Source organism: Calypte anna, chromosome Z (assembly GCF_003957555.1).
Source record: "Calypte anna isolate BGI_N300 chromosome Z, bCalAnn1_v1.p, whole genome shotgun sequence".
Classification (NCBI taxonomy): domain Eukaryota; kingdom Metazoa; phylum Chordata; class Aves; order Apodiformes; family Trochilidae; genus Calypte; species Calypte anna.
Window position 1 is genome coordinate 14,261,586 of NC_044274.1, and position 27,737 is coordinate 14,289,322.

General features: G+C 39.1%; 1 protein-coding gene across 3 annotated transcripts in view; it reads left to right on the forward strand.

Annotated features, from left to right (window-relative positions):
* Positions 1 to 1,592: 1,592 nt before the first annotated feature.
* OSMR (oncostatin M receptor) overlaps positions 1,593 to 27,737 on the forward strand; it is a 30,892-nt gene continuing 4,747 nt past the window's right edge. The window contains exons 1-17 of one of the 3 annotated variants that reach the window (XM_030467933.1): positions 1,593 to 1,882; positions 2,107 to 2,313; positions 4,319 to 4,450; positions 5,110 to 5,230; positions 8,541 to 8,638; positions 10,976 to 11,139; positions 13,392 to 13,551; positions 16,966 to 17,247; positions 17,869 to 17,998; positions 19,153 to 19,310; positions 21,357 to 21,493; positions 22,663 to 22,822; positions 23,336 to 23,412; positions 23,834 to 24,044; positions 24,612 to 24,812; positions 25,964 to 26,065; positions 26,578 to 26,757. In XM_030467933.1, the coding sequence (XP_030323793.1) occupies positions 8,566 to 8,638; positions 10,976 to 11,139; positions 13,392 to 13,551; positions 16,966 to 17,247; positions 17,869 to 17,998; positions 19,153 to 19,310; positions 21,357 to 21,493; positions 22,663 to 22,822; positions 23,336 to 23,412; positions 23,834 to 24,044; positions 24,612 to 24,812; positions 25,964 to 26,065; positions 26,578 to 26,757 (2,035 nt within the window). In that variant the 5' untranslated portion in view covers positions 1,593 to 1,882; positions 2,107 to 2,313; positions 4,319 to 4,450; positions 5,110 to 5,230; positions 8,541 to 8,565. The other 2 variants (XM_030467934.1, XM_030467935.1) reach the window with 2 other exon arrangements.

Below are 27,737 nucleotides of genomic sequence, written 5' to 3' on the forward strand. Positions count from 1 at the left end.
AGCAGTTAGATGACTTTTGCTAGGTGTAGTCCTCTTGAGCTCTGACACAACAGTAAATGTCTGGTTCTACCACCTCCAGGTATGCTTGTAGGCAATGAAAAATGAGTAACTAGTGACCCTCTACAAAAAATCCAGTTTGTATGACTCACACAACATGCGCAATAACTGTGGAAGAAATAGATGCAGCTCTCCAGAATAACATTCTAAACAATAAAATTATACTTTAATTAGAAATAATTTTGCTTGAGTAGAAAGCAAAAGCTTCACGACAAAATAGAAAACCTGACTAAAGAAGCAGTGTGAAACTCAACATAGATATCAACATAGATATTGCAGGAGATATCACTGCAATGAAAAGAAGCAGCAAAAAGCTGACTAAACAGCAACTTGGAAGAAAAACAGTAAGGTGCTGAAGTGAATCACATGTGAAGTGTGGCAACTGGCAATTTGCTGTGCCACACAGCTGGCTACCTGGCTACACTATGCTATTGTGAAGAAAAAGAAAAAAAGGGGCAAACTATGTATCAAGAGGTATAAAAAGTAATATAGCTTGTGAGGCAGAACACATCCTTCCAAGGAAAAACAACCAAGCTTCAAGAATTTGAGACAATCCAAAGGAGAGCGAGGAAAATAGTTGCTGTAAGAGGTATGTTACATTTAACCTATAAACATAGCTTAGGGAAAAGAAAATAAGAGACGGAAGACCTCTTTTACATAAAAGAGCTACAAACTGGAGAAACCTTTACCACAAATACCCTGGAAAGGCTGGGTAACATGTTTAAACAAAATTTTTTCATTATTCCATTGTCTGATGGAAGCAATGACCAAGACAGCTCTCAGCACACCATGCCTCTCTGAATACCCTATCCAGGCCTATAAAATCATAAAATCATAGAATTGTTTTGGTTGGAGAAGACCTTGAAGAACATTGAGTCCAACCATTAGCCTAACTCTGCTGATTTCAGTGCTAAACCATGTCCCTGAGCACCAGATCTATATGTCTTTTTGAATTACCGCCTGCAAGGGTGCTAATTCAGCAGCCTCCACTTCCAGTGGTTGATAGGGCTTTCAGTGAATGTTTCTTATTATTATTCTTTTATTATTCTTTTCATATCAAACCTAAGCCTCCCCCAGTGCAACTTGAGACCATTTCTTCTTGTCTTACCACATGTGACTTGGCAGAAAAGATCGACCCCCCCTCTGGCTCCAACCTCCTTTCAGGTACTTGTACAGAGTGATGAGGTCTCCCCTCATTCTCCTTTTCTATAGGCAAAACCACTCCAGTTCCCTCGGCCTCTCTTTAGGACTATTTCTACAGAGCCTTCACCAGCTTCGTTGTCCTTCTCTAGACCCTCTCCAGATACTCAATGTCCTTCTTGTAGTAAGGGGGGAACACAGGATTGGAGGTGAGACTCCTCAGTCAATTCCTCGTCTCCCTGCCTCATAGTCCTGCACCTCACGGTCCCCTCAGACGAAGCCAGCGTGTCCTTCGCTCCCTGCTTGGCTGACCCCAGGGTCTGTCCCTGACCCCTGCAGCTCCTCCTCGCCCTGAGGGCACCAGTCCGGCCCGGCCCCCGCGGCCCGCCCGCCCTCTCTTTCCTCCGCGGCCCCCGCCGCACTCGGGGGGAGGCAGGAGGCGGTGGGAGCTGCGGCGGGAGCGCGGAACGGGTCGGCACCCTGCCAAGAGAACTGGCCGGGCTTCCCGAAAACGGAGGGAAATTCCCTGCCCTCTCCATCTGGGAAGAGGCACCGCCTTGCCGGCGGGAGGGACGTCCGAGCCCAGGCGCTCCGTAGCTCTTCCCAGCAGTGACGCGCGTCCCGCTGGCCACCAGGTAGGGAGCAGCCTCACCCCGCTCCTGAGGGAGCTGCTCGGCGGCATCAGGTGAGTTGCGCCGTCCCCTCCCTGTCCCGGCAGCCCCTTCCTCCCCTCAGTAATCCCCGCGGGGGGACCCCGGCAGCCATCGGTGCGCGTAGCTCGGTCTGGTCCTCCTGAGGAAAATCCACCTCCTCCACCTCGGCGCCTTTTTTGAAAAGCTCTGTGGAGATATTACGCTGAAGTTTAAGCCCGATGAAGTTTAAGCCCGCCCTTAACCACCGCTTTTCCAGGCACCCCTCGGCTCGGCGGCTGCAGCCCACCCTCCCGCAGCTCTTTCGAGCTCCGCCCCAACAGCACCCATCACTTGCTGTAGAATCCATCGCGTTTTATGATCCACCACTCTTCTCTGCTTTCAAGATGTCACTGCTTCACTACAGCATAGAAGCTGCTGCTTTGAACTAAGCAAAATCGTGGGACGACGATGATGCTCCAGACAGGTGATTGGGTTTGGTTTTAATTTGTCCCGTTCCTGCTACTTTGGGAAGGTTTTGACTTGCTCAGAAATGCAAGCCCAGACCTTTAAATCCAGCATCAAACTGAGAAAAAGTTTTGCTCCTGCTCTCTTTTAATCAGCAGAAATCTGTTGTTTAATCTCGAAACCATCAGAGTGAATGAGAAAACATCGAGAATTTCAGTGCAATTCTTGCATTTTTTTGAGTTTGACTTGTTTCTGGCATAAACTTTTTACCTCTATTCTAATCTAAATATTCCATGCCTCGAACATTCCCACAGTTTACGAGATCCCAGCAGCATTTTAAGTAGATTATGGTTGAAAACAAGGCAAAATTATTCTTCCTGTTGGTGTGAGTCATGCCAGCATACTATGCCATTTCTTCCCTGAAGTTATTACCATGTGCTTTCTGATGGGACAGTAGTCTTTACACAGGTTTTTTTAGCACTTTTATGTTTTTAGAACCTTTTTTTTTTTTTTTTTTTTTTCACTGTTTGGTTGCTTTCTTTTTTGGATTCCAGCCTTCATGTTTCCTGTTCTGGCAAAAGTCTTTAAAAAACTAGCAGCATGCATCAAAGAGCTCCCAAAAGACAGGAGATAAAGCTATCCTTAATTGATCAAATGTCTACATGTTTATCAGGCCTTAATTATCGAAATTAATTTCTTCCACATGAAGCTCTTTAAACTCGATGCTCACCAACTAGATCAGAAGGGCTTATTAGGAGATTTCAGTGTCTTATACACAGGTTTATTTTTTGTGCTAGGTGTTATTGAAACCATACTTAAAACTACATAGAGGAAGAAAAGTACAAAGGCTAAAGGAAGGCGTCATCCACTTTAGAATTTGGTGTCTTGGCTATTAATTTCTTTCAGAATTCAGAATTGTTGTGATGTTTATTTTGAAGAGGAATCCATTTAATTGTAGGATGCTTTGGCAAACACTGATTTTCCCACACTGGGTAGGCTTCTGGCTTGGCAGCACTCCCTGTGTCAAGTAAAGTGTCCCAAGCTGGATGCCAGCTCTGCACTGGTGATTCTGCGAAGGATATCATACTGGGAATTGCAGGAACTGGGTGACCAAAGGCATACTTCAGTGCAGAGTGTTTGTACTTAAGACATTTTAGCTCATTTTGGCACTTATCTAGATTTCTGATTGTTTAAGAGGAAAATGCCACCACTGGAGAATGAATTAGTCTACTTATGGTCTGGTTCAATTTTTAGGGGAGGCTGTTTCTCTCTTTGGAGGCTACAGAAGGAGCCTATTAAGTTCTGGCACTAACCAAATCAGTTATGTTAGCAACATTGTACTGTGTGGCATGAACTTGAATTGTGATTCCCATCCTCAGATTGCCTATGAAGTAGAGGAAATGAGAACATAGGATGAAAAATATGATGCAAATCCAAAGTAGTATGATAACCAGATTTGCATCACTGGCAGTTCTCTTCCACCTCTGGTCTAGGAAAATTTGTCTGCTCAGTAGTGTTTATGATTTGGTGTCCCTGTCACTGTCCTTTAAATGGATAAAGATTTTTGGACATTAGCAGCTGAAAACGTTTCTTTTCCCAGCCTAAGTGCAGTCTTTGGTTCATTTGGGGATGTGGGTTGTGATTGTCAGCTGTTTTAAATAAGCAAAGCAAAGGGTTCTGAGAAAGTAAAGTTGTATGAAGTATGATTTGAAACATGCAGCTGTAGGAAGACTGATACAAAACAGATTGACTCTGCAGTCAGCTAATACTAGATGTTCACAGCAGGGACTTCCTTTCTTATGCACGAGGGTATTGCAGGTACTGCAGCAGTATGTGCACCATATGGCTACAGCTCCCAGCCAATGACTTCTAGGTACTATGAGACTGGTCTTGAAAGAGGGCTTAGTTGAATTTATATGCTTTAATGCCTTTGAAGAGAGGTTTGATGAAATGTTTATCTTAGGCATGTTTACCAGATGAATAATGGGAGTTTCTTTTTTCTCTCATCCATGGCATCACAAAAGCACTGGCCTGGACAGGACTTTGGGGATCATCTATGTCAGCCTTTTGCTCTGAAAGAGAAATGGTTTGTCTGGAGACATTTATTTAGACTATACACATACTACCTACTGAAGGATATTTCATCTCTTCCCAAGGTAATTTGCTCCTGTTCTGTTTCCACTTCTTGGGTAATTGCTCTTTATTGTCAAGTCTCTGAAAAATTCCTGTTGGTGCTGAATATTATTGCAACTGCCACCAGGTGTCCAAAACGTTTCTGTTGTATTAATGTATCTGTCAGTACTGATTAATTTCAAGTTATATTGGGAATCCTGAGTCCATTTTTTTCTGTTTAGTCACACTTCAGATTATGTTTTTCCAATGGGAAGCATTACAAGTCGACTATATATTCATGAGTTAGAAATCATTTACCAGTTATTCAGGTTACAGAGTGACAAGGCTAAGCAGATCTGCTTTATTTCTCCCACAGATGTAGAATTTTTAGAAGGGGGAAGAATATAGGGTAAAATGAATAGGGTGAAATGAAAAAAAGAAAATAGGGTAAAAGTTCTCAGTTAACTTTATAGCTGTTTTAGGTAATTTTGTGCCCAGTCATCCTCAATTTATGGTTTAGGATTATCATCCATTTTATAGATCATTTCAGTGTGTCCCAATAACTGGATCATCATACAATTAGAGCCACAACTACTGTTGTTAAGGCTGGTGAAGAATAAGAGCTTAGGGGAGTGATTAATTAATTCTATTTGTCATTTATGAGGGCATATGTGAATTAACATGTCTAGTTTGGGGTTCACAGTACAAAGAGGACTATCAGACTGAACAGAGTCCAGGAGAGAAACACCAGAAGGCTTTGGAAGCTTGAGCACATGCAGGAGTCACTGAAGAAGCTGAGTTTGCTTAGCCTTGGGAAGAGAAAGGTAAGGGCAGGTCTAACTGCAGTCCTTCCCAAACTGCTGAGAAGTTACTCAGAAGACAAACCTAAACTCTTTGCAGCTCTTCACAGCAAAAGGGCAAGAAGAAATGGGCAGAAATTGTAGCAAGGACAATGTAAGGAGAAAAATAAATATATTAATATAAGGTTAATATAAAAAGAAAATCCCTTCACACTGAGTGGTTAAGCACTGGAACAAGTTCCTCAGAGAAGTTGTGGAATCTCCATCCTTGGAGTTCTTCAAAACTCAGCTGGACAAACTGCTCTATTCTGCAACAGGCTAGAGAAATGCTATAGCAACATTATCTTAATAATAAAAGTAACTAGAAAGAAACAGTATTCAAATTATATCTCTGTAGTGGATACTCAAAATCACTGACGTGAGAGCTACTTGTTCTAACCTGAAATTCATGGAAACAAAGTACACAGGCAATCCAGGTTTGAAGAATGTAACAAAACACTTAGGCTTAAAAAAAAAAGTCAGAAGAGATTCATTCTCAGATGAAGAACCATGGTATACTGTGATATACTCTTATGGTATTCATACCTTTTAAGACTGGGAAATCTGAAAAAAAGCTATTAATCAGAACAATGGTTGTGATTGTCACTTTTTTTTTGTGACATTGGTAGTTACTATTTCTCAGAGGTAATACTTTTCTTCTTTCAGGGTGATAAAACCTTTCTTGGCATCCTGGCTTCATTGACTCCCTTTGTTGTTCAATTATTTCACTTTTGGCAAGGATGTAGTTGATCTATTATCTTCATTAAGTTCTTTTAAAGTGAAATTGATAATGTATTTTGTACAGCTGTTTTGATTCTCTTTTCATCTCTGTAACCAAGACTCAGATTTTTAAGTGGTGATTTTTAAAAAGAATTTAATCATTGATAATAAAGAATATGTGCTTGACATTGGTTGGCAGTGATTACTGAATGTGATTAATTTGTCAGTCATAAGCAGATGTTTCTGCATAAAGATGAATTAAGCAAAAACATGCCTCTTATATTAGAACTTTTTTTTCTTGAATAATATTTTATTTATTTAAATTTACTTCATATTCTCTTTTGTCAGAGCATTCCAGAACTTTTCCCATAAACACTGGTTTCATACCTAACATTGCACATGTTATTATAATTTATTATACAGTAACAAACAAGGTTATTAACATACTGAATAGTCAAAAGCATTGGAACTGTCCAAAGTAAATTTCTATTTTAATGGTGATTTATTATATTACACTGTCCTTTATTATTGTACGGCAAAAAAATATGAAAGTGATCAAACCTGTGTTATTCATGAAGGGGAAGTGTAAATAAGTGGAAAGGGATAATTTAGCCATTTATTAATAAAAAAAATAATAAATGGACATTTATGACACACAGCAGTTGAGAATGCTATGTAAGAGCAGAAGAGTTTGGATTTGTTTCACAAATAGGAAGTGATTTAAACAAATAGTCCAATATGTCATGAGTTCTGTAATACTTTCTCACTGTATTCAATGTTGCATTTGAGTGGTGACAAATAGGGTGAATAGCTTTGTGTCCAACCACAATGATGTTTAAAAAATCAGGAGTTTTGTGGGGCCAGGTTTTCATCATGCCCTCATCATATGGTTCTGTGATAAATCAGGAGTCATGCTACAGAAGCTAACTGCTTTTAGAACAGAGAGTCAACTCTCTTGACTTTAAAGGCAGTTTTATTCTCACTTATTTCTGTAAAAGGACATGGAAGATTTACGTTTGTGTCTTAATATTAATTTCATATAGTTCAAAATAATAATAATTTATTGAAGAGTTACCACATTTTTTTAGCATAATTTGCTTTGGAAATGCTTCTTTTTGTGTTACTTACTTGCCACTCACTGCTCTATAACAAAGAACCATTCTATTGTGTTTATTCCAGGCAAAACACAAAGAATTATTTTCCCTTTTAGATACCATATTTGATCAGGTGACAAAAGAAAGACTAAAGTTAGAAACTATATAAAGAAGTGAACTTCCCTAAGTCAGTTCTTGTGGCATGTGAATTAGGCCTAAGTTCTCAAAATGTTTGGATTTTTTTTCAGGTTGATTTTAGTGTTGTCCAGATACTTTTGAGGGTATTGCTATGTTGGCAAAAAAGACTGCAGAAGCCTATACATTAGGCAAGACAATGCTCAACTTTTGAATATGTGGGCCTCTATGTGAAGTATTTCTGGTCACAAATAAAAAGTTGGGGCACACTGCCTTAAAGGTGTCTGTTGTGAGTACTGAGCCCTGTGTTGCAGTGATAGATGCAGCACTCATCTACTCATTTTCCATGTGATCTTTAGAAATATGAAAGAAATAAAAGGTTGAAAACTTTTATTTTGATCCTTGGGAGAAATTAAGACCAAAATGCACTAAACTGAAGTGTCTGTAGCTCTGATGTAGTAAACTGAAGGTTTTCTTCTAGGAAGAAATTACAGAGTGAATTCCTTGCCTTTCTGCAATCAGTAAATATTCTGTCCTTGGTTTTAGTGAGGACAAAAGGTCACTCCAGTTATCTCTCCTGCTAAAAGGTTTTAATTTCTGTTATGGAGACAGTAGAAGAGTCTATCAGTATTCTACACAGCTCCAGAAATGTAAAACATGGAAGTTAAAGATAGCTGTATCCGTAGTCCTGTTCCTGTTGTTTGGATTCCTGTACCTTCTGTGCCTGAGTGAGTAACCATACTGAATGTTCAGCTCCCCCTTCTACTTGGGTGAGTTTGCAGGTCATAGATATCCTGTGAGATCTACATCCAATTAATCCCTAAGGACTAGGCTGTGAAGGTGTTTCATGTTGTCACAACATGAGTGTAAAAGCTTTAAAAGGAATGCTAGATGGACCACAAGGTATTTTGCTAGTTGAAACCACAAGGTATTTTGCACCTTTGATACTTCTTTTTTTGTTTCTTTGTTAAAAAAGATATCTTGTTATTTGTGCAAGACAAAAGCCAAAAATATATCAGGACAAACTTCTGCTTTAATATTCCTTAGAAAGAAGCAGGAAGAAAACTTTAAAGATATTATGGTTTTTATTGCTTTAGATTACATTGAACCTTTTGAGTGCTGTGTATTTTTCCCTATGCTGTAACTAGGTCCTAAAAATAAGTGATTTTTAAAATTCCTTATCTTTCTTTGCCCATTCTTCCTGAATTTCTCTTAAACTGCCTGGAGCCTGTACTTGTAGTTTTTATTTAGTCATTCCTAAATATGGTAACATTATCTGGACAATTATCTGGAATCCATTTCCCCTAAAAGAAACAAATAAATGGAAATATCTTCTGTCCTGATAGATCTTGTGCAGGAAAAAGCAGATGAATGATGAATCACTTCATGGTTCTGGTGGTACTGCTCTCTTCGATGACCTGTTCCGCTACATACTCAGAGAAAGGTAAATGTCTGAATGTTTGCTTTTTTATTTGAGAACAATATACAACAACTGAACCTTTGGACCTGCTTATTTGTAAGTCTCCTGTAGTTAAGCATCCTGTTACACACCTAATCAAGTTATTCTCTCTGGTTAGGTCATGAAGCATCTTGTATAATTAATGTTTGCAGCTCCATCATGCGAAATTCCCTGTTATACCAATAACTTGCAATTATGTGAAACCTAAGTGTAATTCCTTGTCTGCTTCCCCTCTGCCTCATATTTCTGATCTTTATTCTGTCATATTCAAATAGCTTATGTTCTCTGACAACTTTTATGCTTTTCTACTTCTTTCCTTTCTATTTCATGTTTGTCTCATATACAAAACCTTTAACACTTCTGTTGGCCCTTTTCTGATTGTGCCACAAGATTTCAGGACCAGATCTTTATTTCTTGCCCTTCAAATATATATCCTCTACAAAGAAAAAAAGCAAATAGGCAAATTCAGAGGGAACAAAAATGAATATGAGGATAACTTTTCAGAAGCATTTTAAGGTAGAAGTACTGCTTGCACACTTGCTGCCAGCAATAACATCGGGCATGACTCTTAAAATAAAAAAAAATTAAGAAAAAAGACCGAATATTTTAAATTGAATTTTCTGTGTCCACCCTTAAGAAGGAAGAATTTGCCAAACTATAGTGGGAATTATATGTGTTATATTGTCTTAATTAAGTTGGAGAGGCAGCGAGGGGGCTGGTTTTTTATATAAATGTGCTTGTTATCATACTGAAGGGATAGTGTATCAGTTTCAGCCTTTTTTTTTTTCTTCTCTTCAGTCTTTAAATTCATGTAGTCACAGTCTATGTGCCTGTTCTCAGGCACAGTTTTGAGATTTTTACCAATACCCCTAGAGTGACAAAACCTTGTAATGTGGGCAAGTCCACACAGTTTCTGCATTACAGTAACTTGGTCACTTGTTTTGACATGCAGTTGTTCAGGAATAAAATTACTCTCAGTTGTTAATCATAAAGCTATTCATATAGTCTTGAGTTCAATTTCAAGTTAAAACAAGTCTAAAGATTCCTTGATTATTTAACTTTTGCTGGGAGAGGAAGACTGTAAGTGTGAAAGCTACAAATACTTCATGTTTAAATTATACTACAAAGGTATTCCAGTCATACATTGTAACTCAGTAGGCTTCAAGGTCATATTAATGTCCTTAGCTATATTTTCTTCTGTTTGTTGGTGCTGTGTGTAAGTCCTGACTGGTAATCTAGACTCTTGTGACTGGCTTTGAGGAGAACAAAATTGTGTGAACTCTGAAGTGAAATATCATCTGAATAAAAGGACATAGTGGATCTACAGTCATACAAATGGAGAAAAAACCCAGAAGAAACCAATGAGACCTTTGTGTTTTTTGTTAACTTGGCAGGAGAAAATAAACTCCATGGTGAAAAAAGAGATGAGATTTTTAGCTTGAACAAAAAGACACATTCATAGAGGAAAGAAGCAATCTCATTATTGATGCAATAAGCATAATAGTGATGCTTGCAATTAGAATTGGATAGAAGGAGCATAAAAGCAGATAGGGAAATTCAGAAGACAGAGAGGGGTTTCTTTTCAATTTTTCACCCTGAAAATTATGAGATTTCTGCCAACTCTCTGGATTTTCTTTCAGGCATATGTTTGCTTCCCTTGGGAGTCTTACTTTGTGTTCTTGAGTTTCATTATGAGACAAGCCAGATCCACTCCTTTAGGCTTGTTTGTTTGTGCTGGGCCCACCTGGCTCTCCCAGTTGCTTCAGCACTGCAGGAGGAATGCACAAGAGTGGTAAGAGACAGCCTTAGACCATCCCACAGAAAGATGGAGGTGTCATTATAATTACATGTCCTGTTCTAGCAGAAGGATCCACAGCCCTGACTTAAGTAGTTAAGCTCTGGGTGGAGCAAGCAGATATGTACCTAACACTACACTATCATCTGAGCTAGCTAGGGGAGGGAAACTCTTGAGCTATGCTTTTAAAATACTTGATTGGCATTAACTAATATTTTTTATTGTTCCTCTTCATAAAGCTAAGAAGAGATGGATCGGTATTCCCATGAAGTAGCTAGAAGACTGAAAAATAAATTACTGGATACAGGAACCCTATTCTAGCCTGGTGATGCTTTAAGATGAAAGATTATCTTTGCTTTTGATATCAAGAGCATGAGTCTTAATCATTTTTTGGTTTCCTTCAGAACTGTATGGTGTATACTATCCCTGGCTACTGTTCTTTCAGGTCTACTTTGTAACTTCCCCAGACTTGAAAAACTAAAGCATACATAAAATTTATTATTTTTGTGTCCTTTTTGTGCTCCTAGAATCCTTTGTGTTTCCAGTAACATATGTTAACATTTCCAAGGATCTGGTGCTTCAGCAGCTGTTGGTGGAATGGGATGTTGACAAGTCAGCACGTGAGGCTGAACTGGCAATGTCTTTTGAAATACAAGTCCATCGAACAGATGTAGCTATTACAGTGTGGACAGTAAGTGTATTTTTTTTTTTTAGGTATGTTAGTTATTTGTATAATAAAGAACACTAAAGGAAAATAAATTTTTCAGCTATATATGCAGATAGCTTTCCCGTATAGCTTTGCTACTTGCAACCTACTATTTACGAAACTGTACTAAAAATACCTCCATATTTCACTAGATGCCAGACCTAGTCTAATATTTAGTCCTGTGTTTGTGCAAAGAAAGTATTTGCTCACCTGAAGAATCATTTCCACTTGTGAAGAATGTACATACACTTTGCATACTCTTGGTGAGGAATTGTCGTGGGTGGACTTAGGAGATTTGATTTTAAAGGCCTCTGTTTCCCTTTAAGGTGCAGGTCCCTTGTGTGAGTCATGTGAGTCATGTTACTGCAATTCCTCTCACTTACAAACCAAATGATGGAAGAATATTAAATTCATGTGTTAATACTTAGTAGAACTGGAAAAATGCTCTTGACCACTTGCAGGTGCTACTTGTGAGAAAGAACATAAACAGAGAATATTGTGTTTTTCTGAAACCAGAAGTCAGTAAAATAAGATGACCACTGTTAAGAATCACAACTTACTCTGATCAACCAAGTTGATTGTATTTTGTCTCCAAGTTTGAAGGACCACATCATCACTGCAGATGAGCTCTGTGCATTTTAGACAGCTTTTGACCACTTTGATATTTTTATAGGATTTTTAACACTCCATGAGTAGGTCTAATCCTGGAGTAGGGGAAACCAAGCAATATATTTACAAAAAATTAAGTGGTTTTTTTGAGTATCTGTCCATCAAACTCTTTAACAACTCTCTGGAAGAAGTAAAGAATTTTTTTAATCCATGGATGTATCCCATTTAGTTACTTAAAATCAGTATGACAAGGAAAATAAGATTTTTTTTTTTATGTCACTACCATGTAGGAATGTATTTGCTTCTAAGTTTTTCTGATGAATATGTACCACTAAAGAAACTTTGTGACCCTGCTTGTACCAAAGCACTGACAGGCTATATAGCTTCCAAAGCACTGATTACCTTCCTTAGTGCTATAACAGAGAAATCAAATCATAAACTAATTGCAGATAATTTCTCAGTGGTCATATTATGGAAGTGCAGGTGTTGCTGATAGAAAGCAGTACTGAAGAGCAGTTTTCCAGCTGTCAGTGTGAGGCAGGGCTCTGGTCTAGCTCATTTTAAAAGAATTGATCGGTATGCTGAGTATCTGGCACAGTTGTCTTAAGAAGTACTGAAATATATATTTGGTTATAAAATATATTTATGATTTCAGATCATTAATAGGTTATTTTTTTTTTTGAGCTGGTTTTCCTGCATCTTGCAGGCTGTCATACCAAAGAGATTCATACGTGTGGTAACCTTTCTTCTATCTCTCTGACTACCTGGTGCCCTGCTTAGCTTGAGTTGCTGTGCCACGTATTGGTGCGGCATTTTTTGTGTCAAGGTGGGCCTTAGTAGCTACACACTAAGAGATCTTTAGTGATCATCAGAACATTTTTGTGTATTTCACTGTTTGTTTTCATTTATATACTTCAACATAATAATGTTTGCCAAATTGCAGAGCATTTAGCTCTTATGATTTTTGAGGTCCATTTTTTTTCTGTTAGGCTGTCTCTCTTCTGTTCTCCTCTAGGGATTCCAACAGTTTTGGATGTATTTTTATATATTTCTTGCTTATACATATTACTGCAATCAAGCATTTTGGGATACTTAACAGATCTTTTTCCACTCCACCTATCACTGATGGCAGTACTGTGTCAGATGCTGTGCCTCAGCATTACAACAAGGCATCTTCTACATAAATCCTTACCAGACAGTGCAGATTCTGCTGTAATTCAGTACCAGCACTATGTAACCCACAGTGTTAGAATAAGTGCACCTGCAGGCAGCAGCATCTGTGCATGCTATTACTCAAGTCATAGCAGGCACAAATAAACCACTGAAAGTCTCTGAGGGAGAATCTGTTTTACTAGAAGGAAGGCCTGACTCACAACTGTGTGGTCTGGGTCAAGCAGTCTTGCCAGCACATCAATTACTCCACCATAGATAGCACAGAGTTGTAAGCACTAACTTAGCTTGCTAGTGACTTAGGATGAGGTCATGTCTAGTGAATGAGGTTTCAGAGATTCATTTTTCAAAAGCATATTCCTCTTTCAAGCTTTCTCTCTCTCTTACTGCTTTTGATTGAATTTCCAAAGTGTCTACACATTGCTGTTGTTTCAATACTTACTGACCTTTATTTCTAGGAGTTCCTTAATGTCACACTTGATAAATCAGGAAAGCCTCTTCATTGGGTATGGGATTCAGACTTCCCTTTGGAGTGTATGTCACACTCAGTGAGAATCAGGAGCAGAGCAGAAGTATCAAATATTTGGAGCCAGTGGAGTCTGTGGAAGACTGTCCTGGGTAAGCAAAAGAAGACTTTACAAAATTCTTTGTATTTTTCCAATACAAGCTGGATTGTAATTCACTGGTGACTTTAATGTTAAAGACCAGTTCAGGAGAGATGGCATCAAAGTAAGAATTCAATATGAACTTGTTCATCTCTAAGAACTAACCAACTAAGAACTAACCAACATTTTTTTTTTTCTTTATTTTTTTTTTTTCCTGGCAATAGTAGCAATGCTTAAGCTCTTGCTTTAATTTGCAGATTATCTTCCTAAACTAGGAGACCAAAAGTTTTAGAGCTTTTCTTGCTCACACATTAAAAGAGTGCAGTGCATAGAGTGACATGGTATCTTGGATAGGCTCCAGCGCAGCCTGTTACAAGGTCAGGCACAGCCCTAGCCCAGACTGAGGGATAAGACAGGAAGCACAGAGCTATGGCTGCATCATCTGATATATGCTGTGCATGTCTGGGAATCATAGCTTTTATTAGTACTGAAAAAGCAGAGACACAGCAGCAAGTCATCTTGGAATGAATTTCTGTGAGCTGAAAATAAACAGGGAGTGAAGCAATAATGTAATGAAAGATATTACAACCCCCTCATCCCCCCTCTTTTTTTTTCCCAAATTATAATGAGAACAATTGTGTTTCCAGAGAATTTGGTGTAAACAAGATATGTAACTGTTTTAGAAAAAGTAACTACAGTGATTTTGTGAAGAAACACCGTTCTTTGGAGCAGCAACAGCTTTTTAATTATAGAAGTTTTATTGTCAGTAGAAGCATCACAAGTCTGTAATATGTGGATTGTGCCAAATGATCTTAGAGTCACAGAATACTTTTGGTTGGAAGGGACCTTAAAGATCATCCAGTTCCAAGCCCCTTGCATGGGTGGGCACACATTCCAGCAGACCAGGTTGCTCAAGGCCCCATCCAACCTGGCCTTGAATGTTTCCAGGGATGGAACATCTACCACCTCTCTGGGAAACCTGCTCCCAGAGTGTGTCACCACCCTTGTAAAAAATTTCTTCCTAATGCCTAGTCTGAATTGACTCCTTTTTAACTTAAAACCATTATCTCTTCCGCTGTCACAACAGGCCCTACTAAAAAGTCTGTCCCCATCTTTCATATAAGCCCAGTTTATGTACTGAAATGCAGCACTAAGGCCCAGAGCCTTCCTCAGGCTGAACAACCCCAATTCTCTCAGCCTGTCTTCACAGGAGAGGTGCTCCAGCCCTCTGATCATTTTTGTGTCCCTCCTCTGGGCTTGCTCCTACAGGTCCATGTCTTTCCTGTTCTGAGGACCCAGAACTGACAGTACTCCAGGTGTCACTAGAGCAGAGCAGAGCAGAACAGAGCCCATGACCTGCTGGCCATGCTTCTTTTGATGCTTCCTGGACTGCAAAGGAACACTGCTGGCTCATGTTGATCTTCTTATCAACCAATATGCCCAAGTCCTTCTCAGCCCAGTTCCTCTCAATTGTTTCTCCTTCTCAGCAGGGTTGCTCTCAAACCATTCTCCTCCCATCCTGTACTGCCATGAGTTGTCCCAACCCAAGTGCAGGACTTTACACACTGCCTTGTTGAAGCTCATGCACACATTTCTTGAGCCTATGGCTCCTCTGAATGGCATCCATGTCACCTGCACCACTCAGGTTGGTGTCATCTGCAGATTTGCTGAGAGTGCAGTCAATCCCACTGTTCATGTCATTGATGAAGATGCTAAACAGCACTGTCTCTAATATGGTCACCTCAGAGGGACACCACATTGAGCTGTTAACTTCTACTCTCTGAATATAAACATGCAAACAGCTACTGCTCCACCAAATAGTCCATCCATCAGATCCGTCTATCTCCATGTTAGAGAGAAGGATGTGGTAGGGGACCATGTCAAAGGCCTCGCAGAACTCCAGATAGATGATATCTCTAGCTCTTCCCTTGTTCACAGATGCAGTTGTGTAGGTTGGTGAAGCCAACCTTGGTGAAGCCATGCTTGCTTTCTCAAATCAGCTCCCTGTCCTCCATGTGCCTTAGCATAGCTTTCAGGAAGATCTCTTCCATAATCTTCCCGAGTACAGAAAGTAAGTATGGCTGACAGGTTGGTCATCCACAGGGTCTTCCTTTCTACACCTCTTCTAAAAATGGGTGCAATGATTCCTTTTCTTTAGTCACTAGGGAATTCACCTGACTGCCAGGTCACCTGACTCTTAGATGTTGTGGATAGTGGCTTGGCAAATATATCATCTACTTCTTTCAGGACTCTGCAATAAATCTTGCCAGGTCCCACAGAGTTCTGTACATTCAGGATCCTCAAGTGTTCATAAACCTGATTTTCTCTTACACTGGGAGTGATTTTGCTCCACTAGTTTCTTCCTTGAGTCCATCCACTCAAGAAGTCATGGAAGAGAGGTCGCCAGTGAAAACTGAGAAAAAAAAATTGTTCAGTATCTACCTGTAGAAGTGTCTCTTATACTTTGTATACCTTGCCAAGTTCAGCTCCAGCCATGCTTTGGCCTTCCTAATCCCATCTCTACACAATTGGGCAGTGTCCCTATACCCTTCCCTGCATAACTGTCCCTGATTCCACTACCCGTGCATGGGCATAATTTGCTGATCTACCTCATTTTTTAAATGGGAAGTAAATTGCAAGACGCTCCTTTTTTTCTCACTAGCGCCAATCTTGGATTTTATTTTTTCAACAAAAACTGGATAAGGATCAAAAAAGCTCTTTGTGTTACAAAATGACCCTGCATTATAGACCTGATTTAGAGGTCTCTGAAAAATAGTAACTGTAGACTTCATTAGGTTTTCGGATCATATTTTTAAGAGCACATTTTATCTCCAACCTATGCAAAAGCCTGTGAGTTACTTAAAGCCAGCTGATTTTTGCATCCAACAAGAAGTCCATCATTGAAAGCGAGAGGAATCTCATTCCACTTTAAATATCCCCTTACTGATATGATCCATTTGCTGTTAACTCCTCTTAGCTGAGCTCTGCATGAGTTTCAGAATGTGATGTTTTTCTAGCCTCCTGGTCAAAGGTATTTTGGCTGTGCACATGAGCCTGTTTATAGGTGCAGGAAGTGGTGTTTTTCTGTAGTCAGTTCTTAAACACACCAAAATTTTTCCCCTAAGTGAAAGACAGTGAGATAGATTTAGATTTTTATGTAGTTTATTGAACTACATTATATGTTTATGCATTTAAGAGAAATACTCGTGTTACTATAAGTGTAGTTCATCTCTGTATAGGGGTGAGTGCTAAGAAAAAGTCCATGAATAGAAGATTAGCCTGAATAGTTTTTCCATGAATAACATTAGGAGATCTTTTTGTCAGTTATGTATTCAGTTGTAGTATATATTCAGTCAGTTATGTATTCCAGTTGTAGGCTGATGCCATGAATGGATTTTGAAATGGTTTATTATGTATTAATTTTCAGGCCTGGACACTTCAAATAACCACGGACCACAAATCTTTCCAAATGAAAAGATTGTAGAGGAAGGTTCTGACATCAGCTTTTGTTGCATTGGAAGGGAAGGTCAAATTGTTAAGGATTTCTTTCTAGTTCCAACTATTCCTGCTTTTAATCACACAAATGGTCGACTTGGACTTCTCACTGTGAAAAATGTCACACATCACGATTCGCCTCACATCATGGTCTACTGTCAAGAGTCTTGCAATGAAATGCAATGCTATGATCATGCAGGTTTTTTTGTTGGTAGTAAGTGAATGCATTTTTACAGTTCTATTTTCCTTCTTGTTGTTAAGTGAAGAATGGCTACGTGAAATAGAGAAAAAAACAAAAAAAGCTTGCTGTAAGACATCATTATCCTGTCATGTCTGGCTTAACTCTGTTTAATATCTGACCAGATCTGAACACTTGCATAAGGAAATCGTTAAAGAATAGCATTAAATCTATGCAGATTAATCTCATTAATTGATCCTTGGACAGATGATTGATTTTATATTTACCTATCCATTTAGGAGGTCAGCTTCATTGTCTGTGTTCATGTGATAAGAACACAACACAGTTCCCCTTTCCAAGGCTAGTAGCAACTTTTACAGATAGAAAACAATATGCATTAAATTGAAGAATTAATTAATTTAACAAAAAAACAAAACCAAGCAGAAGTGTTTTAAATAAAATTATTTATGGTGTTACCCTGATTCTCTCTGCAGAGTGGTGACCGAATAAGTATAATGGAAATATTAACATCTGTAGTAACCCAGACTTTGTATACGTGCATGATTTCCAGTTTGTTAATCTAGTAAAAAGTTTGGTGGCTTTTGCCTTGACTGCCATGCTGTTGTGTTTTCTTTTTTGGCTGTTCCCTCTGACAAGAACCACCTGATACACCTCATGATTTTTCCTGCCAAACTCAAGACACAAGAACAGTAACCTGTACTTGGAGTCCAGGAGGAGACACCCATCTTTATGGACGTCATTCACCAAAATATGTCTTGTCTGATGAGTAAGTTTTCTCATTGTTGCATTAACTCTGGCCTGTCATGACTGTACATAACTGTCATGTTCTTTCCTTTAAAATATGTCGATATGTTTTTTATCTTTGTTGTAAGTAGCTGTCTGCCTCTTTCCTGCTCACTGCTCACCTTATTTAACAAAGTTTGAGCAGAGCAGAAGGAGGCAGAGGTTGTTATTACTATTCTCTCGGGTTACCTTATTTGGATATCTTTCAGTAGTGGGTAACACAAACAACAGATGAATAGGATTTAATTATCTGCTAGACTGAGTATTTTTGTGTTCTAAATCCATTGACATTAATGCTGACTTGAACTGGTTATTCCCAGCTACCCCTTAGTTAGCCTGACAAGCCTCCCTAGTTCTTTTTCTTAGGATATGGTAAATTTCCATTCTAGTATTTTCCTTCTTGAGTCCTTGAGCTACTGACAGTCGTATAGCAAAAAGCACCCTCCATCTATTATTTCAGCTTTTAAACAGCTGTGACATACAAGACCTCACCTTTGGCTCCCTGCTAAAGAGGCATCTAAATGGTGAGGAGAGGGGTTTTACAGCAGGGTCTGCAGAGAAATGGGAACTCATGAAACAGGACATTTCTAGTCATCAAAAGAAACAAAAGTTCTCAGCAAAAGGCAGGTCATCATTCTGTATACCTTCATAGGCTCTGCATCATGCACTTCCATAAAGATATTATGATGGTGATTTTAAAAATGGAGGGTTAGAAGATGCACTTGAAGTTACAGCTTCATTTGAAAGCATAATGATAGATGTGAATGGTTTAGTTCTTGGCAATTAAGTCCCTCGTTTAGAATTTCTGCCAGAAAATTCACTAAAAGCAATTTAACTTTATCTTAAAAGGATAAAGTAAACTTAGTTGTATGCTGAAAGGGTAGCATTCATCTTAAAAGAATGAAGTAAGTTAAGTCTTTGAGGAAAACTTTATTCTAATTGTGAGAACACCTATGTTCATCCTACTTCAGGCTAGGGTAAAGAACTAGGGATAGGAGTGTCTTGTTGTAGTCTGCTCAGCCTTTATTTCTTTTGTGATACTGTATTCTAGTTGGGTAACAAAATATTCAATATCTATGTTGATTCTACATTATGAAAAAATGTCTTTTTCTCTGTTTCCTACGCCTTCTTTGATAGGTTTTCCCAAAACCCGATTCTGTGCACTGTAAGTTGTTCTGAGCAGTGCTCATGTTCTTGGGATATAGAACAGCAGAAGATCTGTAATATCACACTGACTGTGGAAAACCCACTGGGAAAGAAAACTGCCACGGATTCTTTTGATGTAACTCACAGAAGTAAGGTCTTTTCTGAGTCTTTGTGGAGGGTTTCCTCTTGCAGGTCTTGGCCTTCTTTCTGAACTTAGTTCTTGGGTGTCCCAGTTTAATGTATGGAAGTCCTTAATTTTTGTCTCTACAGTTTTTATTCAATATTTATCCCTCTGCTGCAGTTACCTGCTGTCTCTTCAGCTTCAGCTTAGTAAAGTTGTGTTAATGGTAGAAAACAGCTTCTCTCTAAAGATCAAATTTTGTTAGTGAAATGACCCTGCAATGCTTCAAAATCTGCTGTTTTGCTGAAGCTAGTGCATAATCATGGAGCAGCATCATAGAAGGATATAAAATGGGGAGTTCAAGAAAAATCCCTGTGTTCATTACTTGGGAGTCCATCCATTACTCTCTTGAAAATATTATTGCCGATGCTACTGTCTTCTCAAAATAAAGTGGAGATGCACATTTTGAAAAATGACTAGCACCTCTAAATGAGATGGGATTCACATGTAAACAAATATTGCCAGGACAGAGGTGATAGTACTAACCTGTCTTGTGACAGTAACATCTTCTGTGCTGCTGTAGGGTGGAAGAAGAATTCATCATCAGTGAAGTAAAACAGGTTATTCTGTGAGCAGTAACTGACGGCTGTGGTTCCTTCTTCCCTATTAGGTGTGTCTTTTATTACAGTGTGCCCTGGGTCCCATAAGTTCCCACCCACTCCTTCCCCAAAACACCTATTTTCTGCATCTTCAGGAGTATTTCCAATTCTCCCATTGTCCTCTAGCCCCACTACATCCACCTCACTGTTCCCAAGGTCCTGTGGTTGCCTTACCTTTTTGAAGAAGCAGGATGCACCATGTGCATCACCTCATTCTGGAGATGACAGTCTGATGAACAGGCAGGCTGCTGGTGTAACTGCTGAGTTCTGTCAGTGCTTCCTTCCTCAGAAACACCCATTGCTGTTTGGCTAGACATAGTTTTTCAGTAGACTTGCAGAAACATAGGTTAAATGCTTGTTTCTGTTAGATTTTTCTCAGAGAGGCATGAGAGTTCTAAAAGGTGATTATTTGGTTTGGTATAGAAGAAGTAGAGCAGGAAGAAAGTGAAGGAATAAACTGATAGGTTGTAGTAAGACAACACTACACTTGTAAATTACAGATTTAAGTTATCAGGCAGGGACAATCAGACTAAAATAAGTTAGAGTGTGCTAAGTACATTTAAGCTTTACCACAATCTCTTTTTTCCTTTTCCAGTGATTATTGCAAGTTAAAGGTACTATCTATAGCATTTATGATGTGCTGAATGTTTAAACAGTGATTGCTGTAAAGTCCTTTATGTTTTTTTTCTGATCTTTGATTTATTTACAGTAGAATTTTCCTTACTTAAAGGATATCAGCAAATACAGGAAAAGTAAAATCCTTCATTTTCAATTCTGTTTGTGGCAGCTGGCACATACAGAATCAAACAAGTCTGGAAGTCATCAAATTGTAATTCATGGTCCAAGGAATTCTGGGATAATGGCTGGAGCTGTAAACATACCACTCACATGCATTGCTGTGTCATTTCCTGCAACTGAACTGATAATATGCAGGAGTTTGAGATCTTCTGCTTTCACTGAATGCTGTTTACATAGCAGTGAAAGATCTCAGAAATCTTTTTGAAGTAGAGTTGGCACTGTTTACCAGAGGGTAACTACTGGCAGGAGACAGTGTAAAAGCTGTGAACAAAATTTCTGATCAAGGGGCTCGAATCTGAGACCTTACTCACTATGCTACATCAGGATCCTCTTCCAAGCCCTGGATTAGAGAATATTACTGCATTTAGAAGTCTTTAGCTCTTTCTTTTGTTCGTAGTTCCAAGGCAGCACAGGGTTTTATTTTTAATCTTGTATAACATTTACTCACATTTACATTTTGAAATTAATTTTTATTAATTAATTTGTATCTCCTCCTAGACTGGCAGAAAAAAACCTGTTTTTCTTACTTGCTTTTACTACTCAGCTGAAAAATCTTCAAAATACTTTTGACTATATTTTGTGATTTACAAGAGCTAACTCAGATTTTCTGTTGGCAGTTTATCCCACTGCACCTTTCCAGTTATGGGAAGAATGCACAGATACAGAGATCACACTATACTGGAAACTTCAAAACATAGGAATTGAACTCTTTTGTCAGACTGAAGTGCTCCAACCCAATGGGAAAGTAGAAGTGGTATGAGACCTGGATTTCATATACAAATCTGTAGCAAGTATCTTTTTTCACTTAACATTAAAAAATAATTTCCTAGCATTATGAATACACTCTAAATCTTGTGAGTAAGTTGATATGTCTGGTTTCTGGATCTTTTTGCTCCCAAGTTCTACACTGGTGATGTGTCCATGTGGGTAGTCATTGCTGGCACTAATTCATATTCCCAACACTTCCTGCACTGCTGTACGAATTGTGTAGTGTGACTGGTCTGCATACATGGCTCTGTCCTCTCTTGGATGGGTTTTGACAGTTGTTGAAATACAGAAAACAACCTTACAGACCTTATAATTGCTGTTAGCTATTGCTGATCTTGATTTGTCATGTTTTTGTGACTCATACCCTTTTACAAACAAGTGATACAAAGGTATGTTTATATTAGCGCAGGAGCTTTCTGTGTACTATTGGGCTGCACTTGGTGGTAGGATGTCTATTCTCTAGTGAGGGAACATTTTTTCTTCCCATCCTTTTCCATCTCGGTGAATTATTTAAATAGGGTCCTTGTCTAGTTCCACCTCTTTCACAAAAAGTGAAGCTGATTAACTCATTGCAATGTACTGTGGCTACTCTGTAGCCCTTTTCTCATCTGGGCACCTTGCCTCTAGCATATTAAAGAGCATTACTGAGATCAGGAGCAAATTGTGTTCTGTCTTAAGTAATGCTCAAGAGCTGTTAGATCAAGAGGCTGCTGCAGCTGACCATTGCAGGAGACAGTTTAGAGGAGAGGCTTAAAAGCATGCTCTGTTTCTGACTTCTAGAAAAACTGACCCTCTTAGGAGACAGTAGGGGAAAAGGTTAGGAAAAAATGGAAGGAAAAGGCATCTGTAGATGCTGTGCATAGAGATGGAACAACATCCTACTTCCATGAACTAAGGGACCCAGACTGGGTGAGGATAAGATTTCACTAAATTCCCTCCTTCATATAAAGAATAGTAAGTGTTTCAAGTGACTCAAGTCACTCAAGTGACAAGTTACTCAGACAGTAACACAAAGATGACTTGCAGACTTCTTTTTGGATCTCCCAGTCTTTGTATCACTATTGTTCTACGATTACCTTTTCCAAGTCAAGCTTACCTGACTATTATTTTCAAAGCTGAACTGAGCTTTGACTGTTCTGTTTTTCTGTCTTGCAGCACAATAGTTCAGCAGGGCAGCTTAGTTATGGGAGTGTCACCCTGAGGGGACTGCAGCCATACACTGAATACACAGCCAGAGTACACTGTGGGGCAGCTCAGGATTTCTGGAGGTGGAGTGAATGGAGTGAAGCCCAAACCATCAGAACAAAGGAAGCAGGTATGTCCAGCCTGTTAAGAAGAAAAGCTAGAAGGATGTTCTTTGATAGCCACCTCAGTTTACTATTTTCTAATCTTCTGCTGTATAGTTAAAGCAGAGGCCTGTTTCATGCATAAAAGCAGAAGCACACCAAGCAGACTTCAGGAAGATGGCTTCTTAGACAGCTCTTATCCCACCTCCCAGTCTCTATCCTTTCATCCAGTGCAGGCAGTAGGAAATCCAGGTGGCTGGGTGGATGGACAGGCTGAGTTACAGGGTTTATGAGGGCTAGAAGAGCTGTGCAGCAATGGGAAAAAGCACTTAAGAACTGCAACAAAGGAAGGATTTTTCTAGGGAAATGAACCAGACCTCCATTCAGAAAAAAAGAATGAAGAGAGAAAAGAAATTAAAGGATATTTTGGCAAGACCTGGGAGTGAGGGGGACAAAGAGCTTTCTTCAAATTGGAGGAAGCAATTTAAACCATTTATCCTTTCTGCACTTAGAGCATCTTTGTTTTACTGTATTTATTGCAGCTCCATCAGGGACACTGGACATCTGGAGAGAAATTAAACCAGTGCTGGGGGGCCGGAATGTGACCTTGTTCTGGAAGGTGAGACATGGGTACAGGAATGAAAAAAAACCTTGCAAAAAGGAGTTGGAAATTTCTTTGGAGAACTTTAGCAAGTTTCTTGACACTTAATAGCAACTCAGTAAGAAAATGTCTTAGGGATTTAAGAAAAATATGACATATATGTTTCAGAATGTACATAGCTGTATGTTGGCGTGCTGTCTAGTACTTCAGAAAAACAGTTCTGTTTTTTTAAGCATTATAACAAACACGAGTCTTATTATTTTCTGCCTTTCCATTTCAGCCAGTATGTGTATGCATTTATAGAAACAAATTTTTATTTTTATATTCTTACAGAAATAATACATGCAATTAGTTAAATGAAGCTCTAATTGCTCATCTCATGTTTTTTTGGCAAAATTTACTAAGTACTTGGTATCTGACCACGTAATTTTTTCCTCAGCAAGCACCAGAGTTTCAAGCAAATGGAAAAATTATTTCATACGAAGTAACCTGGAGAAAAGTAGAAGATGCCTCTGAGCCTGAAAGCATATCCCTTTTGTCAGTCTACAACAGCACAAGGATTTTCATTGATAGCCATTCCTACAGAATCAGTATCGTGGCAAAGAACAATGTTAATTATTCACTTCCTTCAGTCTTGATCATCCCAACAGGTAGTTTCAATTAGATTTCGATGCCCATTATGAGAGGTTTTTTCCCACCTATTTTAAGTGAAGTGATAACTCAGCACCTTGGGAGAACAAATGAACCTGGCCTGCTAACTCACATCACTGCATTCTGGAAATTATAGATGTATTTTGCCTGTAGGGTGGTAACTGTGTGTGCATTCAGTTTCAGTGCCTTGATCCATCTCTTACAGCAGAAAGTCTGTTTTTGACAGGGTGTCTGCAGTTTTAGCCTTATGCTGGGGTCTCAGACCTGCAGTGGGTACCATGAGGGTGCAAATAGGGAACTCTTAATGTGCGATTAACCTCATATGACTTTCTGTTTATGACACCAAGTTTCTGCAGCTGAGGTTTTTTTATCAATATGTGGTAAAAATTACTGGATGCTTTTTGAGCTGTTAGCTTTCAGAGCACAAAAATGAGCTTATACACCCAACAGTGAAAGAAAGAAGTATATTGCTGTTAACAGTTTAGCATAGAAACCATATTGATCGTCATTTATGAATCTGAGTTCTCATGTAGGAAAGCAATACAAACTGTTTCTTCCATTCCTAGGCACTGAAGAAGATCGCAGTGGTTCAGAGCTTGAGGAAGAATGGGTTAATGGTACAGATGATGGCATTTTTATTTCCTGGGAGCCCAGACATATTTATGACAGTTACATTATCGACTGGTGCAACGTTCCAGCCTTGCGGCCTTGTGATTTCCAGTGGAAGAGTTTTGGGGCAAACGCTTCCAGTGCTCTGATCAGCTCAGGTGAAAGCCCAGAAAGTTTTCTTTCTGGTATCTGTGCAAGAGCTTTTTATGCTGTGGCATTAATGTAACATAAGAAACAAATCTAGTGGAATATTGGATTCTGTGCAGTGCAGATGTAACTCTTCAATGTGGCATCATGTTTTGCTTAGCAAGGGAGTAAGATCACAGATATGCCAGGACCATCAAGCCTTGGAAGTCAGCATGGTATTTTGCAAAACTCTCCTGAGTAGCTTGGAATAACATCTTGATGGAGGATGGTGAGATTGATAAAAGAGTTAAAAGTCTTCTAGTAGGAGAGATGCAAAATGGAGCTCTGCCTTACTTGTAGCATGGGTCTCAATTTTAAACCCAGGCAATTTAGCACCTGCTGCATTGTGAGAGGACTAGTGCTGTCAGCATGCCACAAATAATGTGTCTCAGCACCAGTCCCTGCTCAGGACCAGTTGTGTGGGTTTTATCCCATTGGTGACCACTAAAACCTTCCTGGCTTTGTGAAAGTTGCTCTGATTCACTTCCACAGCTGCAGGAATGTGGCCTTCCTGAAGTCTCTAGAGGCCAAAGTTCATTTTGGAACCAAACATGGTTGAACAAAATTTGACTGAACGCATTTCAATATGCAAAAAAGTAACTGCACTTCAGTTCATACAAACTCATGGAAGGCTGCATCCTCACTGAAGGAGAGTGTGGTAATGTGGGGAAAATGTTGTCCAGTTCTTCAGTGGGTTGCACCAGGTTAATCCAAATGGAGTAGATGTCAGTGAAGATAACATGAAATCCTGATGCGTGCATAGATATGTGTCTCCATTAAACAGTCCAAAACATGAGTTTAGCCTGTGCCAGAAATGGAAATGAAATTATCTTGTTCTTTGATGCATTTGGAGTGTATTATGCACACATCTTGAATACTCTAGGTAAAAAAATATAATAATTAAATACCTTCCCACAGTTCTCTTTCAGGCAGAATAAATGCATTCAGTTTACATTGTGCACAGTAAGAACTGGTTTACCCTGTGTCTCCTTCAGTTGCTCTAATAGCATAATACCACACAATGATTTTTAATCCACTGTAGTTTCCTGTAGAAAGCAATAAAGAAAAAGCTAAACCAGACAAACCATAGCCTATTTTTAAAATCAGTTCCACTATTTTCTAGCTGCTTTTGTTCCGGGGGTGAGATACAACTTCCACATTTATGGATCTGTTGCTAATAGAGCCACCTTACTGGAAAAGAAGACTGGTTATTTCAAGGAGCTACGTAAGTTGACAGCTTATTTAGGATTTGCTTATTTGCTAAATTCATCTCTCATAAGCAGGAGAATTCCGCAGCTTTCCACCTGCAACTAACTAAAAATGTATTTGCTGTATTTTTTCTGTGTAATTGGTGAAGCACTTGAAGCACATGTACCTAGCTCTGTTTTGAGGATCCTTGGCTAGTCCAGTTATACAGTAGAGTCCAAGTTAATTAGACTAGCTGAACAAAGCTATGATGAGTCAGTGCTTTCTGTATAATGTGGACTGTGAAGATTCTGTGAAGCTGACAAGTTTTGGGGAATACTTGTGTGTGTTTTTTTGTTTTTGTTGGTTGGTAACTGCTTTTTGTTTGTTTGTTTGGTTGGTTGGTTTTTAATTTTTTTTTAATTAGTTTTTTTCCCAGCAAATAAGATACGAACAGAAACACCACATGGGAATGTAGATGTTTTTCAAGTGAGAAGAAAAACATTCTTGAAGAATAATGGCATTTTTTAACTTGAATTTTCTTTCTTCCAGCTCCTCTGTTTGACCCTGTTGTGGAGAACATTGAACTGACTTTCAATGCAGTAACACTGTATTGGGATTCTTATCCCACAAATGAATCACAGCCTGGCTTTTTAAGAGGCTACCACGTTTATGTATCACCTTTACAAGAGGACTGCAGTTTGGAAGGATCCAAAAAACATGTTCTTCCAGGTAACTGAGCTCTATGGTTTAGGAAGTTCTATTGTTGATATAGGTGAAAGACTTTTGTGGCTGCTGCTGCTGCTGCCACAGCCTCTTAGAAAGTTCAAGGGCAAATTGGCTCATTAGGTACTAAGTAGATTTCAACACATTGCTTTTGATTTTTCTCCGATGCTTGCAGTTCTAGTGGGTGGAAGTGGGCTTTATACAATTTATAGCCCCTTGTCCTGTTGTCTGTAGCTCCTTTTAACTCCAGTGTGAGCTCCAGAGAGGATGCCAGCAGCACTGTGGGAGGATTCAGGTTTCTGCCTCTTGTGATCAGAGTTCTGGATGAATTTCGAAAACATCTGTTTGTGGTCTACTGGGATGAGAGTCATAGGAAGCATGTTAGTTTTACTAGTATTTGGGGTATCTTAGAAACAGATGGGACACAGTTTACTTCCACGCCATCACTGTGTAAATTCCCCATTTAAATTCCTTTATAGTGAAACTATTTGTGGTTGTGCTCTACAGTGGTGTTCCTTCAGCAGAACTGAATTGTGGGATGGCACAAAGCCATGTTTAGACTTTTTTTTATATCTGGTCTTCCTGCTCCACACTCAAAGCTGCACCAGATGACTTAACTCGATTATAATTTTCTGACGTTTCCAGCATGTTTAAAGATTTTTTTGTGTTTTTTCTTAACTCACCTCTTCTTACAGTTGAGTCATGTCCTGTATCACATCCTTCTGCTGATGAGACTAGTACCAGGCTCAAAAGCTTACTTTGAAATGAGGGAGGCTTATGTATGAGTTCCCATTGGAATGAATCTAACTGTAGAAGTACCTTAATTCTGCAAATAATCCCAGTTAGAATTTAAAATGTTTGAATTGAAGATTTCCTGCTTCCCAGTTTGTCTGAGCTAGCAGACAAGGGGTGTGCCTGGGAAGAAGAGGAATAATATAACTCTTTTCTCCCTGGGGTCTGGGAGTTGCACAACAGAGAGGCCAAAG